General features: G+C 40.7%; 1 protein-coding gene across 1 annotated transcript in view; it reads left to right on the forward strand.

The window, feature by feature from the left end:
• Positions 1 to 9694: 9694 nt before the first annotated feature.
• Positions 9695 to 16050, forward strand: part of HAUS1 (HAUS augmin like complex subunit 1) — a 15750-nt gene continuing 9394 nt past the window's right edge. Inside the window, exons 1-3 of the mRNA XM_075214972.1 lie at positions 9695 to 9797; positions 14326 to 14500; positions 15365 to 15505. Of these exons, the coding sequence (XP_075071073.1) occupies positions 9777 to 9797; positions 14326 to 14500; positions 15365 to 15505 (337 nt within the window). The 5' untranslated portion in view covers positions 9695 to 9776. The remainder of the gene's footprint in view (positions 9798 to 14325; positions 14501 to 15364; positions 15506 to 16050) is intronic.

Here is a 16050-nt window from a genome sequence, read left to right on the forward strand (position 1 = left end):
AACAGGCACTTTGTGAGCACTACAGCCAGCAGTGTGTGTTCGACCACTGACCACCAGTCTGACCAGTCCTATTTCTTTCTTAGAAATGTTTTTCCACCTCTAAGACATCTTGGATATGTAATACGTTTTCCTGTAGAAAAGGGGCAGCATGACGCAGTGGAGGCGGCGCAGGCAGGGCCTTGCCACTCCACGTAAAAAAAAAAAGGTGAGCTGTCACAGCGCTCGCAATTAGCAGAGAGGGACCGGCAGGAGCGCGTTGGCGGCTGATCAGAGACAGCGCAGCGGCTTAAGAGCTAACCGGTGTCCCTCTCATACTTTTCTGTGTGTCACTTAGAAGTCACCGCTGCAAACCCGTACGCCTACTGACGGTGGAGAAGACGTCCGTGGAAACCTGGAGAAGAAGGGCGGCATGGAGAAGCGGAGGCACGGCATGGAAGCCGTGTAACAAAGGTGAGCAGTAGGAGCGCAGTGACGGCTGATCAGAGACAGCGCAGCAGCTTAACACCTAACCACTGTCCCTTGATGAGGAAGGCGACCGGTTGGGCTCAGTATTGACCACTTATGGTTAATATTGTAACAATTATTCATTGCATTATGCTTGTATCGTGATTAAATATTAAGTGCGTTTAAATCTGTCCCAAAAGAAGTCAACAAAAGAAGTAAGAGGTTAAATGTTAAAATGGTAAAAACTTTATTTGTTAGTGACAACTGTACAAACTCTGTCTTTGTAGTTAATGTGGACACTGACGTCCCGTCAGCGTACAACGCCTGGGCTGCTTCTTATCTTCAGATAATAATGAGAATTAAAAGTAAACACTTGTGGAAAAAACTAAAAGTTTATAGGGCTATGTGGTTGTATTTTCTAACATGAATATAGCTGTGCTTTTGGTTAAGGAAACCTTTCTCTCTCCTGAGGATATATTTATCAATGTGCGTTAGTTGTTTTTGGTGGAGATAGGGCTTCTTCCTATCTGTTAGTGGTTACCACCGTGGAATCGCCTGCCATAGCCTAATTAACAGGACAGACACCTCTTAGACTGGGTACACACAACAGAAAATTTCTCCCAATGTGACATCTGTAACAATTTTGCCAACGACAGAAAAAAAAAGTCCCGATCTGCAGCCGATTCCTGTGTACACACTATACACGTTTTACAAGATTTACTTTCAGATCTGTGCTCTTCATCTGTCATAACCATCAGCTGAAAAGATCATGACTCTGTACACTCCATAGAGATCTATAGACACTGCCGGTCCTGAGTGCATACACACTGCAGGATTGGAACGAGATCGTTCCATCGTTGAATGGCATGTTTAGTCCGCTTTAAAAATCAAATTAAACTATACGATGAGCTTTGGAAAGATAATCGTTGATCGTTGCAGTGTATCCACTAATGCCATATCGGGCCGAACGGTCATTTTGTTACGTGATTGGCTGATAATCAGCTGAAAGCCCTGTAGTGTGTACCCAGCCTTACAGCTGCCAGACGGTATTGCTGAGCCGTCTAGTGTTACTAAGCCCCTCAGTGAGATTTTATTAATCAATTAATGCAATAGGCGGTTTTCTATCACTCCTTTATTTTCTGTTGCTTGTATGTAAATAGTTTTTGAGTCAATGTCCTAGTTCAATGTTTTCACGTGAAGAACAGCTTTATGTCTAGAAAGTAGATATATATTACAGTTGTATCATTTTTTTATCGTTGGTACCATCATTAATAACCTTGTCTGTTTTCTTCCAGCTGGGCAGTCTATGTGATCCTTAGAGGTCCTGGTGACATTTAAGAACGCAGTTTCACTGCTCATTGGCTTTTGGCAAATTCCGGTGGACGAGCCTACGGGTAAGTATCTGTATTCCTGTGCACCTGTATTAATGTTACACCGCTGTGATAGACAGTGAGAGACACACACAATGACTTAATATGTATTGTGGTGGTATTACTGCCTCCTCCACCATCATTCCCCGTGCTTTGGTGTACAGCGGAAGAGGGGGTCAGTGTTCTGCTCTCCGCAGCCACTCACACAGCTCAGCTGCAGTTTGGGTTGGAGGAGTCTGTGCAGAGCGCTGATGACATCATCAGTCTGAGTCACCGTCACTGCCGCATCCTCCTCCGCGCCTCTGTTTGGAGCTGGTATTTGGTGAGGCCAGCCAAGGCGCCTGTTGGTTGTTTACTGGGACGGTGCAGGAACTGTAGTTGCTACTTACAGCTTGCACCCTCATATTACTTTTACTACCTCTTTCAGCCCTATGATTCATATAGGTGGTACAGGTGGACTGCTCAGAAGCACAACCTAGCAGTGATATAATATTACGGCACAGCTAGCTTCCATAGCACTTAGAAGACATCACCTGATGTTATGCAGCCAATGACAAGTGAATCATTCTCTTTGGCTATCCGGAAACAGCAACCAGCACTGTCGTTACTTGATAACGTTATACGTCTAGATCGGTCTCCTCCGACTTTGTGTCCATGAGACCAAGAATAAAGAAAATCAACAATCATCACATCGGGCCAGTGAGATATACTTTATTTGACACACCCAATGTATTTCATTAGGTATGGAATTTATATTATATTTTCTAATACCAACCAGAGATTGAATTAATGCATCACTGACACCGTGCACTACAGATGATCAGTCTTATGCGTCTCGGAGGCAGGGAGGAGGATACAGGGTGATGAACAAATGTATTCTAAACACACTCTACAGACATAATAAATATATATTTCCATATTGGCAACCTCCCTTTTTCATTGAAATGCCCCTTACAATTTTATGAGGATTGATTTGAACATTCCTTAAAAAAAATTGTGCGACCACTGTACACGATATTACTAGTAATAAATGTGTTAGAGGAACCTATAGCTTATTCAACACATAATTATATAGCAGTAGTGCGTACTTTATCATAGAAACTGTTAATATTGGCATTAGGGACTTGTCACTGCTTAACATTGTGCTTCTGTGGTTTAATTTTTGAACTATTAACCTTGTATCAACTGTGATGCAGTTTTCAATAAATTTTATCAATACGCTATCCATCAGAAATCACCTAAATGAACACCGTTGTATTTACACAACCTTGGGGGTATATTTTATTTATGTTTTTATTTATTTTGGATGGTCAGTCAATAAAAAAAACAAAAAAAAAACGTGTACAATCTGAGGTAAAACATTTACAATATGTACATAGAAGGACTCTAACATTGTAGTAAAATCCAACGAGGGCGTTCTTTGACAACTTGAAACTTAAATTGACCATATTTTCATATTTTTTTTGCTTTTGTTTAAATATACAAACCTATAATACAGTAGAACGGGGGGGAGGGGTGAAGGAGAGTTAGAAAGGAAAAGGGGGGGGGGACCACAGACACTGATGCAGGAGTGTGATCTTGGGGGGTATATTTACTAAACTGCGGGTTTGAAAAAGTGGACATGTTGCCTATGGCAACCAATCAGATTCTAGCTGCTATTTTGTAGAATGCACTCAATAAATGAAAGCTATAATCTGATTGGTTGCCATAGGCAAACCCGCCGTTTAGTAAATCTAGCCCTTGGTGTTAAGCAACATTCCTTTAGTGTCAGAGAAACATTTAACTGAACATGATTTTTTCTTTATTTTAGTTTTTTCAAGCCTGCCAAGGATGCATGAAGATATTTCCAAGCTCCTCCGGTTTCAATCCGTGCGACATCTTCACCACTGTCATCATCAACATTTATATAGCGCCAGCAGATGTTGCCCATAGCAACCAATCAGATTCTAGCTGTCATTTTGTAGAATTTACTAAATAAATAACTAGAATCTGATTGGTTGCTATAGGCAACATCCCCACTTTTTCAACCCCGCAGTTTACTAAATATACCCCATAGCCTTTGTGACGTTTTCCTGAACTTGTCTCACATCACCACCCTAAATATTTAAAATAATACAGATTTCTATGCCTCATTAATATGAAAACATTTTTAAATAAATAACCCTAATAAATGTTACCAACATTTTTTGTCTTGTTAAATTATTACATAGTTACAGAGGGTTCTGTCTCTCCCCTTTGCATTAATCTATGTGTCCTTACAATGTTAAATAGTTCATTATGAAGGGTCTGGGGATGGTTTCTGGTTTCATTGGATCCCCTCTCCTCTACCATATCTTACCTTGTGAATTAAAAATGTATCAGGTTACCAAGATTACAATCTGTAGATCAAATACCAGGATTATACACTCACAAACTGTATAATAAAATGATTTAATAACAATTATCACTTGGCTTCATCAAGTTGTTCATCAAGGAATACTTTATTGGAGGAGATCTGTCACAGCCTTCATAACTGACCAGCGAGGTCTAAAGAAGGTCTGAACAATGCCATGTTTGTATAATCCTTTTCTTAAATTAAAGTGGATTACTGATGTAATATTAGCGTCAGCCAGTAGATGGCAGTGTTATTCTAACAGTACCAGGTTCACTATACTTAAGAATGTATAAATACTCACTTATATTGTCTGTCTAAATTCAACATTAGTTGAGTTGGTAAATAATCATTGAGTTCTAAATTACTTAAAGAGTTGAGTTTGCGGGCGCATAGTCCACTGCACTAATTTTAGGAAAAACTTGACGCTATATTTACTGGCGGTTTTTGACAAACCGCTTACAGTAATTTTTTAAACTGGCAATTTTGCTAAAGACAAAGCCAATTTGCATTTTTGAGATCACTAGAATGCTATTTTATATTGTGTAGCAATTATTTAAAAATGTTATATATTATTATTCTTTTATTTATAAGGCGCCACAAAAGGCCTGCAGTGACGTATATACATATATATTGAGTTTTTGCCAGTGGTGGAAGTGGTTCCCCTACATTCACAGCGACTCTACAGTCTGCACCAATCAGATAATCAGGACAATACGTTTTACACATTCCAGCTTCTGTACATGAAAGCAATAAGCGGTTCACAGTGGTAGTTGTCAGTGTTCTATTTTGTACTCTGGGAGAAACTGTTGAACATTAAAGGTAAAGAAAGACCACTTGTATCTGCCCCCTAAATGGGTCATATGTATTCCTGCTTTTAGTTTAATTAATTTAAAAATGTGGCAGTGTGTACACACTCATGACCAGCAGTGTAGGCAGATATCTGTAGAGTGTACAGAGTCACAATCTTTTCAGCAGATGGTTATGAGAGATGAAGATCACAGATCTGAAGGTAAATTGTGTATAGTGTGTACACATGAATTTGCATGCTGATCGGGACTTTCAATCCTTGGTCAAATCATTACAGAAATCACATCCGACGTAAGATTGCCTCATCATCACCATTTATTTATATAGCACCACTGATTCTGCAGCGCTGTACAGAGAACTCACTCCCCATTAGAGCTTACAGTCTAAATGTCCTAACATACACACCCACAGACAGACAGACAGAGAGAGAGACTAGGGTCAATTTGATAGCAGCCAATTAACCTACCAGTATATTTTTGGAGTGTGGGAGGAAACCGGAGCACCCGGAGGAAACCCACGCAAACACAGGGAGAACATACAAACTCCACACATATAAGGCCATGATTGGGAATTGAACTCATGACCCCGGTGCTGTGAGGCAGAAGAGCTAACCAATCTTGGTTATACCGTCCACACCAGTGTGTTCTGGTTGTTTCATCCACGCCAGTGTGTTATGGGCTTTTTGCTCTCTTGCATAATCCTTTCTATTCATGTCTGATTCCGTCCACCTGCAAGTCACGTCCACAACCTGCTGAGGGATAGCAGCTCAGCCCATACCCCCTTGTACGGGTCCCTGGTGAATACCTAGTCAGTATTTAGAATGGTTAGTGTAATTGTACATGTTCATTGATTGATTTATTAATTGCTAAGAGAAGTCCTTGTGTTGTTTTGTCTGTTATCTATAAATAAATAATAATAATATCTTCTACTATATAAATGCCTAGTGGCGTGTGTGAAAAAAAAAAAAAACAAGTTGCAGCGCCACCTGCTGGGCAGAGTTATACACTGACCTATATATTTCTTGAAGGAGAAGTGACAGTTGGGAGTGGTTGGTGGTTGCCGGGGGTGACAGTGGGGAGTTTTTAACACCTTAAGTAGCTTAATGAAGGATGTGGCGATGAAGATGAAGGATGAGGTGATGGAGAAGAATGATGAGGTGGTGACATGTGGACAAAACCACGTTAAAAAAGGGCACTTGCGTCGGGAACTAACGCTCTTCCCCTGAGGAGGCCTGGGCTAGGCCCAAATGCATGACAGGAACCTTTTTAACACCTTAAGTAGCTGGATTCGACTAGAATGCATGAGTATCATGCACGGGTTAACTTGTATATATATATATATATATATATATATATATATATATATGTCTATAAAATATCTCTAATTGAAAATGAGAATGTAATTGATCTGCATTAGGTTAATTGTTTACATCATTCATGTTCAATATTAAATATACTAGATGTATATAATTGTTTTTTTTATAGGCTGATGATGGCTTATGCCACCAATACTAGAACATATTTATTTATTTATTTTTTCATTATATTTTTGTAGCTGTATCTGTCCAGTGAACCTGAATGTGATCTGATTGTTTTCTGTGAGTGGACATGTACATTAATATGCAGATAATTCCCCAGGATATATGTTAAGGAAAATCTTTAAGCAGCAATCCCACAATTTTTTTCTTTTAAATACCAAATTAAGTACCTTTAATGCATGCTTATCTACAAATCATTATCTCCTTTTCAAAAGCTCTCTGTTTGGCAAACAAAAATGACTGTCAGACATAGACACAGTTACGCTGCTATACACACACAGGCTCTCAGTATATCATGTGATAGCAGAAGGGGAGAAACAGGATGTCACAATGCACACAGAGCCTCTCTGCTCACTACATCATGTGCCATGTGACTGTGGTTGCCATGGTAGTCAAGACTTACAAATCATTAATAGCAGCCAAAAGAAAAATGAAACAAGGGAAAATTATAAATACCAACATTCTTCTTATAGCCTGGTGATTTATATTAAGAAAAAACACATCTGATTATATTTTACAAGAAACTTTTGGCAACTTTGTGGCTCACAGCTCCTTTGAAAATCTACTCGGTTATTACTGTATGACATCATAGTTAAATAACCTCAGTGTATATTTATAACAAAGCTCAGTGATCATTCTATACCTTAAAATGCTTTTATTATGTACATTTATGACATAAGATTATACAGAGATCAGCGAGGTCGAAGTGCAGCTGACTTTTTATCCCGTGCAGTAAAAGATCAGATCGCACATATGCACAAAGATATAAATCACATTACAGCCACCCTGCTACACTTATCCTGTACTCCTGCCAGTTTAAGTACTCTACACTTGGAAGTTAAAACCCTTTTTAGCTAAACCATAGTAAATAACTTGGATATAAAGTCTGAGAGCTTTTTAAATACTGGCATATGGTTGCTCTGAGTTTATTAAAGATTATTTTTCCCCGGCCATAAGGAGTAAACTAACATTAAAGGGGAAAGAGAGAGAAAGCTCAGGAATAATCTTTAAATGTTTTAACCAAAACTAAGGCCCTTTCCTAATATCTAGCTTTTGATCGTTACAAGCCGTCCAGCCGTACCCTCATGTTCACCCCTGCCAGGGATCAGAAGTCTGCTTTGTAGAGATGCAGAATATTTAGCAAATGCATGAAATAACATTTCAAAACAGGTTTCCTTTTTATAGTAATAATAGTAAATTAACAAAAATATGTTATTTTTAGTTGCTTCGGGAAATCATAATGCAAAGTATCCAAAATGCAAAATTCTGTATCCACAAATATTCAGGTGGATGTTTTTAAATTTATCTTATCATACAATTGTCCTAATAAAATCTTTGCATTCATTTTCCACACAAATAATGTTGTTATATGCCGTTATAATTCTTCTCTTAATGAGACTTGGTAAAAGTTTATTTTTTGTTGCTCACTCTTCTCTGGAGTATCCATAACCAACCTTGGCTCTTCCAAAGGGCTCAGTCTGAGGAGCCCTGATTATCCTTTTCCATGTTATTATTATTTTTTTTATTTAAACAGGGCCCAAACCACTATATTGCCTGGGGGTTTTAATCCGGCTTTGCAAAAGGTACGTCTAGGATATTTTGGGCTGACAACACAATCTAGGTTTATGTACAAATAAAGTGGTAGCATTTGGGAAAAGATTAGTTCATGTGAAAACAATAAAGGTCGATTATGAACAACAAATCAGAAAGACCATGGCGAAAATAAGTCTTTTGTCACGTAACGACTATGCTATACACAAATGCACCCAGTTCGACTGATAAGCACAAAGACTAGCGGGGCAAGATGTTGGGGTCTATGGGGTGTAATGTTATGTAACATGTGGGTGTGTATGTCATACTTGCCAACTCTCCCGGAAAGTATGGGAGACTCCCAAAATTCGGGTCAATCCCGGGCTCGCTGGCATTTCTCCCGCATCCCAGGTTTCACAGAGAATCGCGTCATTTGACGCGATTCTCTGTGATTCACGCCATTATGGAGGGCGGGAGGGGGCGGGGCGAGGCCAATCGCGGCATTTTGGCCCTCATCGCAGGGGGTGGGGCCAAAATGACACGATTGGCCTCGTTCCACCCTCCAGTCACGCCCCCTCTTCCGGAAACTTTTTTACGTGAGTTGGCAAGTGTATGTGTGTGGAGTATTAATGTAATATATATGAGAAATATTAATGTAATGTGAGCAACGGGGTTTTAATGTAATGTGTGTGTATGTATGGAGTATTAATGTAATGTGTGTGTATGTATGGAGTATTAATGTAATGTGTGCATGGAGTATTAATGTAATGTGTGTTTGTATGGAGTATTAATGTAATGTGTGTGTATGTGTGGAGTATTAATATAATGTGTGTATGTATGGAGTATTAATGTAATGTGTGCATGGAGTATTAATGTAATGTGTGTTTGTATGGAGTATTAATGTAATGTGTGTATGTATGGAGTATTAATGTAATGTGCGTGTGTGTATGTATGTATGTATGTATGTATGTAGTATTAATGTAATGTGTGTATGTATGGAGTATTAATGCAATGTGTGTGTGTATGTATGTATGTATGTAGTATTAATGTAATGTGTGTATGTATGGAGTATTAATGTAATGTGTGTATGTATGGAGTATTAATGTAATGTGTGTGTATGTATGGAGTATTAATGTAATGTGTGTATGTATGGAGTATTAATGTAAGGTGTGTATGTATGGAGTATTAATGTAATGTGTGTGTATGTATGTATGTATGTATGTATGTATGTATGTATGTATGGAGTATTAATGTAATTTGTGTGTATGTATGGAGTATTAATCTAATGTGTGTGTAGTATTAAAATGTGTTTGTGTGTGTGGGAATAATAATGTTAATTTGGGAATTATTGCAATGTGAGTGGAGGGTATTAAGTTTATGCATGAGGGCTATTGATGTAATGTACAGACTGGGGGCTATTAATGTTAATGCAATATGTGTGGGGGAGGGTATTCATTTAATTTTGTTTTTGTGAGGTACTTTCTCTAAAATTGTTAACGTCACAAGACTTCATCCAGGATAGACATGGAGGAGACATCGCAAGCGCACTGGAGCGCAGTATCCGGCGTGGATGTCAGTTGGTTAGTGACCGCTTCCATCTTCCTCTACCAACATGGCGGCTCCACCAGGACGCCGCGTCACCCGGCACCTCTGATTGGCTGCGAGTCTGTCACGTGTCATATGAAGCTGTGGCGCGATCCGGAGCCGGTGAGACATGGATGAGAGAAGCACCAAGGTAACCGGGGGGTGGGAGGAGGTCATACAGCGCTATACACCCTATGTCCTGACAGCATGTCTGTGCGGGCACTACAAGTCCCAGCATGTCCTGCCAGCCTGCCTGTGCGGGCACTACAAGTCCCAGCATGCCCTACCTGTGCGGGCACTACAAGTCCCAGCATGTCCTGCCAGCCTGCCTGTGTGGGCACTACAAGTCCCAGCATGCCCTACCTGTGTGGGCACTACAAGTCCCAGCATGCCCTACCTGTGCGGGCACTACAAGTCCCAGCATGCCCTACCTGTGCGGGCACTACAAGTCCCAGCATGCCCTACCTGTGCGGGCACTACAAGTCCCAGCATGCCCTACCTGTGCGGGCACTACAAGTCCCAGCATGCCCTACCTGTGCGGGCACTACAAGTCCCAGCATGCCCTACCTGTGCGGGCACTACAAGTCCCAGCATGTCCTGCCAGCCTGCCTGTGTGAGACAACTGCATGTCCTGCCACTATATTTCTGTGGGAGAACTACAAGTCCCAGCATTTTCAGCCACAAGTCCCAGCTTGTCCTGCTAATTTCAATCTGTAGATCTCCAGCAGTGGGACTACAGGTCCCAGCATGCTCTGGCCGCAGGAGTATTATTATCTTACACATTCCCTTCAGGATTGGCACCTCATGTTCCCAGTGTGTGTGTCCTGACTGTGCAGGTCACAGGAGTCTCCTGTTCTGCTGCTTCCCTTATAAGCCTGGTCTTCATGCTCTGCTGATAATGGACAGTGAGAAGTGACCATACTCTGTGTCCTAGGTGGAGGGGGGTTGGTGACTGGATACTACATCAAATAGTCCGATATACTTCTATATACTTTATGGAGGCATATACAGCTATATTGGCATATTGGTAATATGGGGCATATTGGAGGTAATAATAATTTTGGATATATATTATCATTGGGGAAAATATAAGTTCAGATGTGTAAGATGCCCAATTGAATGCCTCCCAGAAAGTAGAGGAAGACCTGGCCCTGAGAGCTTACAATCTAGAGGAGAGAGCAATGCTGAGACAATAGCTAGTGGGACATAGAGTGAACATGGGGCTGGTAGAACATGCAGATGGTATAGTTCGCTCCATCCGTCTCGCACCCAATATATGCTCCTTCAAACGGGCACTCAAAACTCACCTGTTCCTGAAAGCCTTCCACCCATCCACTTAACCCCTAATCTACTCTACAGTTCTCCCCCCTCTCCCCTGCCCCTTTTTCTACCTTGTATCACTGCCTCCCTTTCGTGCCTTTTGTCCACCTTCCCTTAGGATGTAAGCTCACATGAGCAGGGCCCCTCTCCCCTCCTGTCTCCATACCGAATCTTCTAATCCGTATTTACTCCATATGTCTGCCCGGAGTTTCTGAAGCATTAGTACTCTGTTTATTGTTCTGTAATGTTTCACCCTGTATGGTCTACTGTTTGTACTATGTAAGGCGCTGCGGAAACCTTGTGGCGCCCAACAAATAAATGATGATAATAATAATAATAATAATCGTATCAGGTGGGTCTAGGGTAGGTTATAGGGAGGGAGGTGGGTTTAGAGAGAGTACTTGAAAGATTGAAGGTTGAGAGAGAGTCTGGTCAGACGGGGTAGGGAGTTCCATCAGTGGGCGCAGCACAGGAGAGGTCCTGGAGGTTGGAGTGAGAGGTGGTTGTCAGAGAGGAGACGAGAGAGTACTTGTGACAAAGTCAGAGATGTATGAAGGGTAGTAGCTGGGGAGCGGTATAAGCTTGAATTGAATTCTGGGGGTAATAGGGAGCGAGTGTAGGGATTGGCAGTGTGACGAGAGGATCGGTCTTGTTACGGCACTTTGGAAGGATTGTAGAAATGAAAGACTGGCGAGGGGAAGGTTACAGCTGCATGTAGGGTCCATGACAAGTCCCCGGCCTGGAGCACGTGGTAGGGGGTGGCTGGTATCCCCTGCTCCTGTGTCAGGCTGGGGATGTCCTAGCCCATGATATGAAGAAGCAGCAGCTTTGCAGGTAAGAAGTGGCCCCCTGCGTCGCCATGTCTGCGGACAGCACCTAATGCTGAATGGGACGTTAAAACACTGAGTTATTGGCTCATTCAGTGTTTTAGGCACCCCAGGCGACCGTCTTATTTCATCTAGTAGTACCGCCATCCCTGGCTGCGTGCTGTTACGATAGCCTCCACCCGGGTCACACTGAGCCTACAAGGCTGTGATTATATACCTTGTACAAAGAAATATTGACACGCATGGGGCGTTCCTAAACCTCAGCTGACATTATGAAACGGACTTGTGCAGTACATCAGCCGATTAGTTTTCACAGCAAATCTCCCCTAAGACCGATCTATAGAAAAAGAAAATCTCCTGTATACTTCTTTTGTTACATATGTTCAAACACATGTTTTCTACCCTCATAATTATATTTATTTAGCCCTAATTGGAGGGTAAGGGCTAAATAATTTTATTTATATTAGTATGGCTGGTATGTGTCCTGTCAACTAACCTACTTCCAGTGAAACTACAAGTCTCATCATACCATGTCAGCTGTAGGCTGGCATGTACTGGCAATGCATGCTGGGGCTTGTAGTTTCAATACACCTGGAGATCCACAGCTTAGCCAGGCCTGGTCTAATGTATTGTGAGCCACAGGCTGGCATAATATGCTGGTCATGTGGGCTATATCTCATAGTAAATGTCCCGCTGTTCATTGCATGATCCACAATATAGCTGATCCCTCATACCTTGTGTATGCAGCTTGTACATTTCAAATCTGATATTTCCTAACATTTGAAGATATTTATCACGTGCTATTGCTGCTTTACAGAATTTTATATCTGGTTACATAACAATTTTTATGACCCACAAACCTATGGGATGTATTCAATTGTCCGCAAGTTTTTTTTCTGTTTTTTTCCCCGTAGTGTTAAAAAAATAAAAAATAAATCACCTGCGGGTTTTTAACTGCAATAGTTAACCCAGCGCGAAAACTTGTGTAATTCAATTGAAAAAAGAGGGAACGCTGCCCCCGCGTGTTAATAATGTGTTTGCAAGTTTTTAGGGGAATGAAGCTGAGTTTTAACGCGGTCATGTATAACACAAAAAAGGGATTTGAATACATTTTCATACATTAGCATATTTTTTTTATTGAACTATTGTTTAACATAGAATCATCTATACATGTCAAAACACATTAGTACATACATATTTGTACCAAAAACATATGGAAATATAATTAGTGATTTAATATTTTTTTGTTTTGTGTTTTTTTTAATTTCATTATTTTTTCACAAGAAAATCAACTTTTATATGTTGGGCATTAGTGATAAACATAGTTGAACTTTTTTTCACATTATTACATGATTTCAAATAGTTTTCAGAGGTTTTTTATTTTTATCACACCCCAAAGAGGTGCGAGATAAAACAGCGTATATTCCTGTTTAACGCGCCACGTTAAAAAAACAATTGAATAGCTTTTAGCGAGGCTGCCTCTCGCACACCCTATACTTTCAATAGACCTTCTACTGGAGCGCGAGAGGACCGTTTCATGGAAAAAAAAAACGTCTTGTTAAAAATGGAATTGAATCGCGGGTAAAGTTAACCCGCTCGAAAATGAGAAAAAACTGCGTTAAAATGACTTGACGCGGTCTAAAAAGAAACCTTGCGGACAATTGAATACCCCTTTATGATGTGGATTGATAAATTTGGGTATGTGTCCATTTGTCTACAGCTGAAACTGTATGATCGGATTTGGAAAGTAGTTCTTACCTTCACAATCTTCCAGTCTTCCAGTGTAGTGGGAAAAGTTAATTTGGAGCAGGGGTGATTTTTAGAAGGGTCTTGCGGTGTTAACAACCTGAAACCAGTTTATAAAATGAAAATACCCCAAATTATATATATATATATTGAGTGGTCATTTCTGTTAATAGTGACTGCAGTTTCAAATGGTCTCTTACAATCTGCAAACATGGAAAAATGTAAGTAGTCAGGAACGGATCTGAGACACAAGTCTGTGTTCTATGGGGGAATTTTTTTTGCCTGTGCACACCGGATGTTTTTTTAACTCTTTGTTTACCAAATTCTTATTGTATAGCTATTGAAGGGGGTATCTGAAACACTTAGAAGATGGTACTAACCGAGGTGACCTGCATTCGACCAGCCATAAAGTTTTACCTATATTTGGTTCTGTAACGTTATGAGTCTTTCTGTAAATGTTGCAAAATGTATTGTATATTGGATGGATTTGTAGTTTAAGTATAGTTTGTATATCAGCTGTTTAGTAAACAGAGGAGAATTGATGCTAGGGGGTAAATGTATCAAGCTGAGAGTTTCCGGCGGGTTTGAAAAGTGGAGATGTTGCCTATAGCAACCAATCAGATTCTAGCTGTCATTTTGTAGACTGTACTAAATAAATGATAGCTAGAATCTGATTGGTTTTTCAAACCCGCTGGAAAACTCTCAGCTTGATACATTTACTCCCAGGTGTCTCTCAACCAGTTGTTGATATCCATTGCTTGTACATTATTTTGTGCTTTAATACAGATTTTTATGTGGCTGAAAAAAATATACGGGGACAAACCGCTGCCGCCCTATGAAGTGAACACCAGGACGGTGGAGATCTTTTATCAGTTAGCGGAGTGGAATGAAGCGCGTAATAAAGATTTAACTCTGGTTGTGGAGGACCAGAAGCTGAAAACTACAGAGATCAAAGCTGAAGGTAACGTGTAGATATCTATATATGAGATGAGTGAGCCAAATAAAAGGTACATCTTTTTTTTGCTATACATAGACAAATTAATGTCAAGCTGTTGCTTTGGAAATGTAGTTGACCCCCCCCCCCCCCCCCCCCCTCCACCACCCTAGACTTGACAAAGTAAAGTAGATCTCTCTAGTATATGATTACAGAGCTACGGGATATGTCGGTAACTTTAATAATGACCACAGGGGTGTATCGGTTTTGGGAAGGTTTCCCAGTAGAGATCTGATACGTTTCTTGCAGTGATTGTTGCTGCAGTGTTTATGCCTATTAGGGGCCTGAGATATGGTGTGCTTACAAAGTACTCGTATATTAATGTCATTGTACATCGCTACGGAATATGCTGGTGCTATATACTTAAATGATGACAGCCTAAGACACATTACATTATTCTCTTTTTAGAACACCAACTTATACACAGGCATAAACCAGTGTTATGATGAGGGCGACATATAGTGGAATCAGTTGGTAGTAAAACACTTGATTGCGTAGCCCTGCGTGACGTTACGTATATTGCGTCACCAAAAGTACTTCTGTGCCAGGAAGGAACGCGTACAAGTTTTTTCAGGAATCGCACGGACTCTTTATTCCATAGACCCAGGCAACATACGCACATCAACATTAGAACGATCCTCTTTGCGGAGCTGCTGATTGGTCGGATATCAATGCGCCACTCTTCCCTCTTCCTTGATCTGCCAATGACCTTATGCATGTTGGTTATATCTCAAATCACGTGTTATTCTAGTGGCATGCATGCTGAACAAGAAGTCTTTTCTATATGTGCATGAGTGTAATAGCCATTGTTGTCCCTGTGTGTTTCTACAGCCAGATACCTTCAGGAGCTGCTCACAGATAGCCTGGGACCTTCCTACACAAACCTGTCTCGTATGGGCAACACGTATCTGAACCAGCTAGTGGACAGCTGCCTGGCACTACAGATAAAGGACTCCTCCCTAGCCAGGTACAGTCCCTAGTGTAAGCTCTCTGGAAGATGAGTCTTAGATGAGTTAGTTTGGCAAATGGATGGAACACTAGACCCCTAAATGCCAGAATTATACTTGGTATTTGCCTTATTCAGTTCCTCAGTGCTGGTGTGTTATAACTCCCGTGCTTGTCCATAATTCCCAGTGCTATAAAGGTTCTGTTCATCAACGCTTCAGAAAGACGGGTGCGGGAGGAGAATGGACTATGCTCAAGTTTACTGAAGCCTAGCACGATGGGTTGAGACCGTTATGAGGACTAAGAAATGGAAGCACCTGAGTAAACGAGGGAAGCCAAGCATATCGAAAGCAAGACCTTTCATTTATGTGTTAGTTGAGCAATTAACATCCCGTCAGTGTCATGTATATAATTGCTGGACTACTCTGCCGATAATTTTGGCTAATATTGCTGCAAGAGAAGACCTCAGTGACTTTGAAAGAGGGGTGATTGTTTGGGGTGTGATGGAATGAGCTTCAGTGACTTTTTATTTTAGTTATTTTCAGGATTTCTATTAAAAAAATATTTATTCA

This window comes from Mixophyes fleayi, chromosome 1 (assembly GCF_038048845.1).
Source record: "Mixophyes fleayi isolate aMixFle1 chromosome 1, aMixFle1.hap1, whole genome shotgun sequence".
In the NCBI taxonomy this organism is placed as follows: Eukaryota; Metazoa; Chordata; class Amphibia; order Anura; family Limnodynastidae; genus Mixophyes; species Mixophyes fleayi.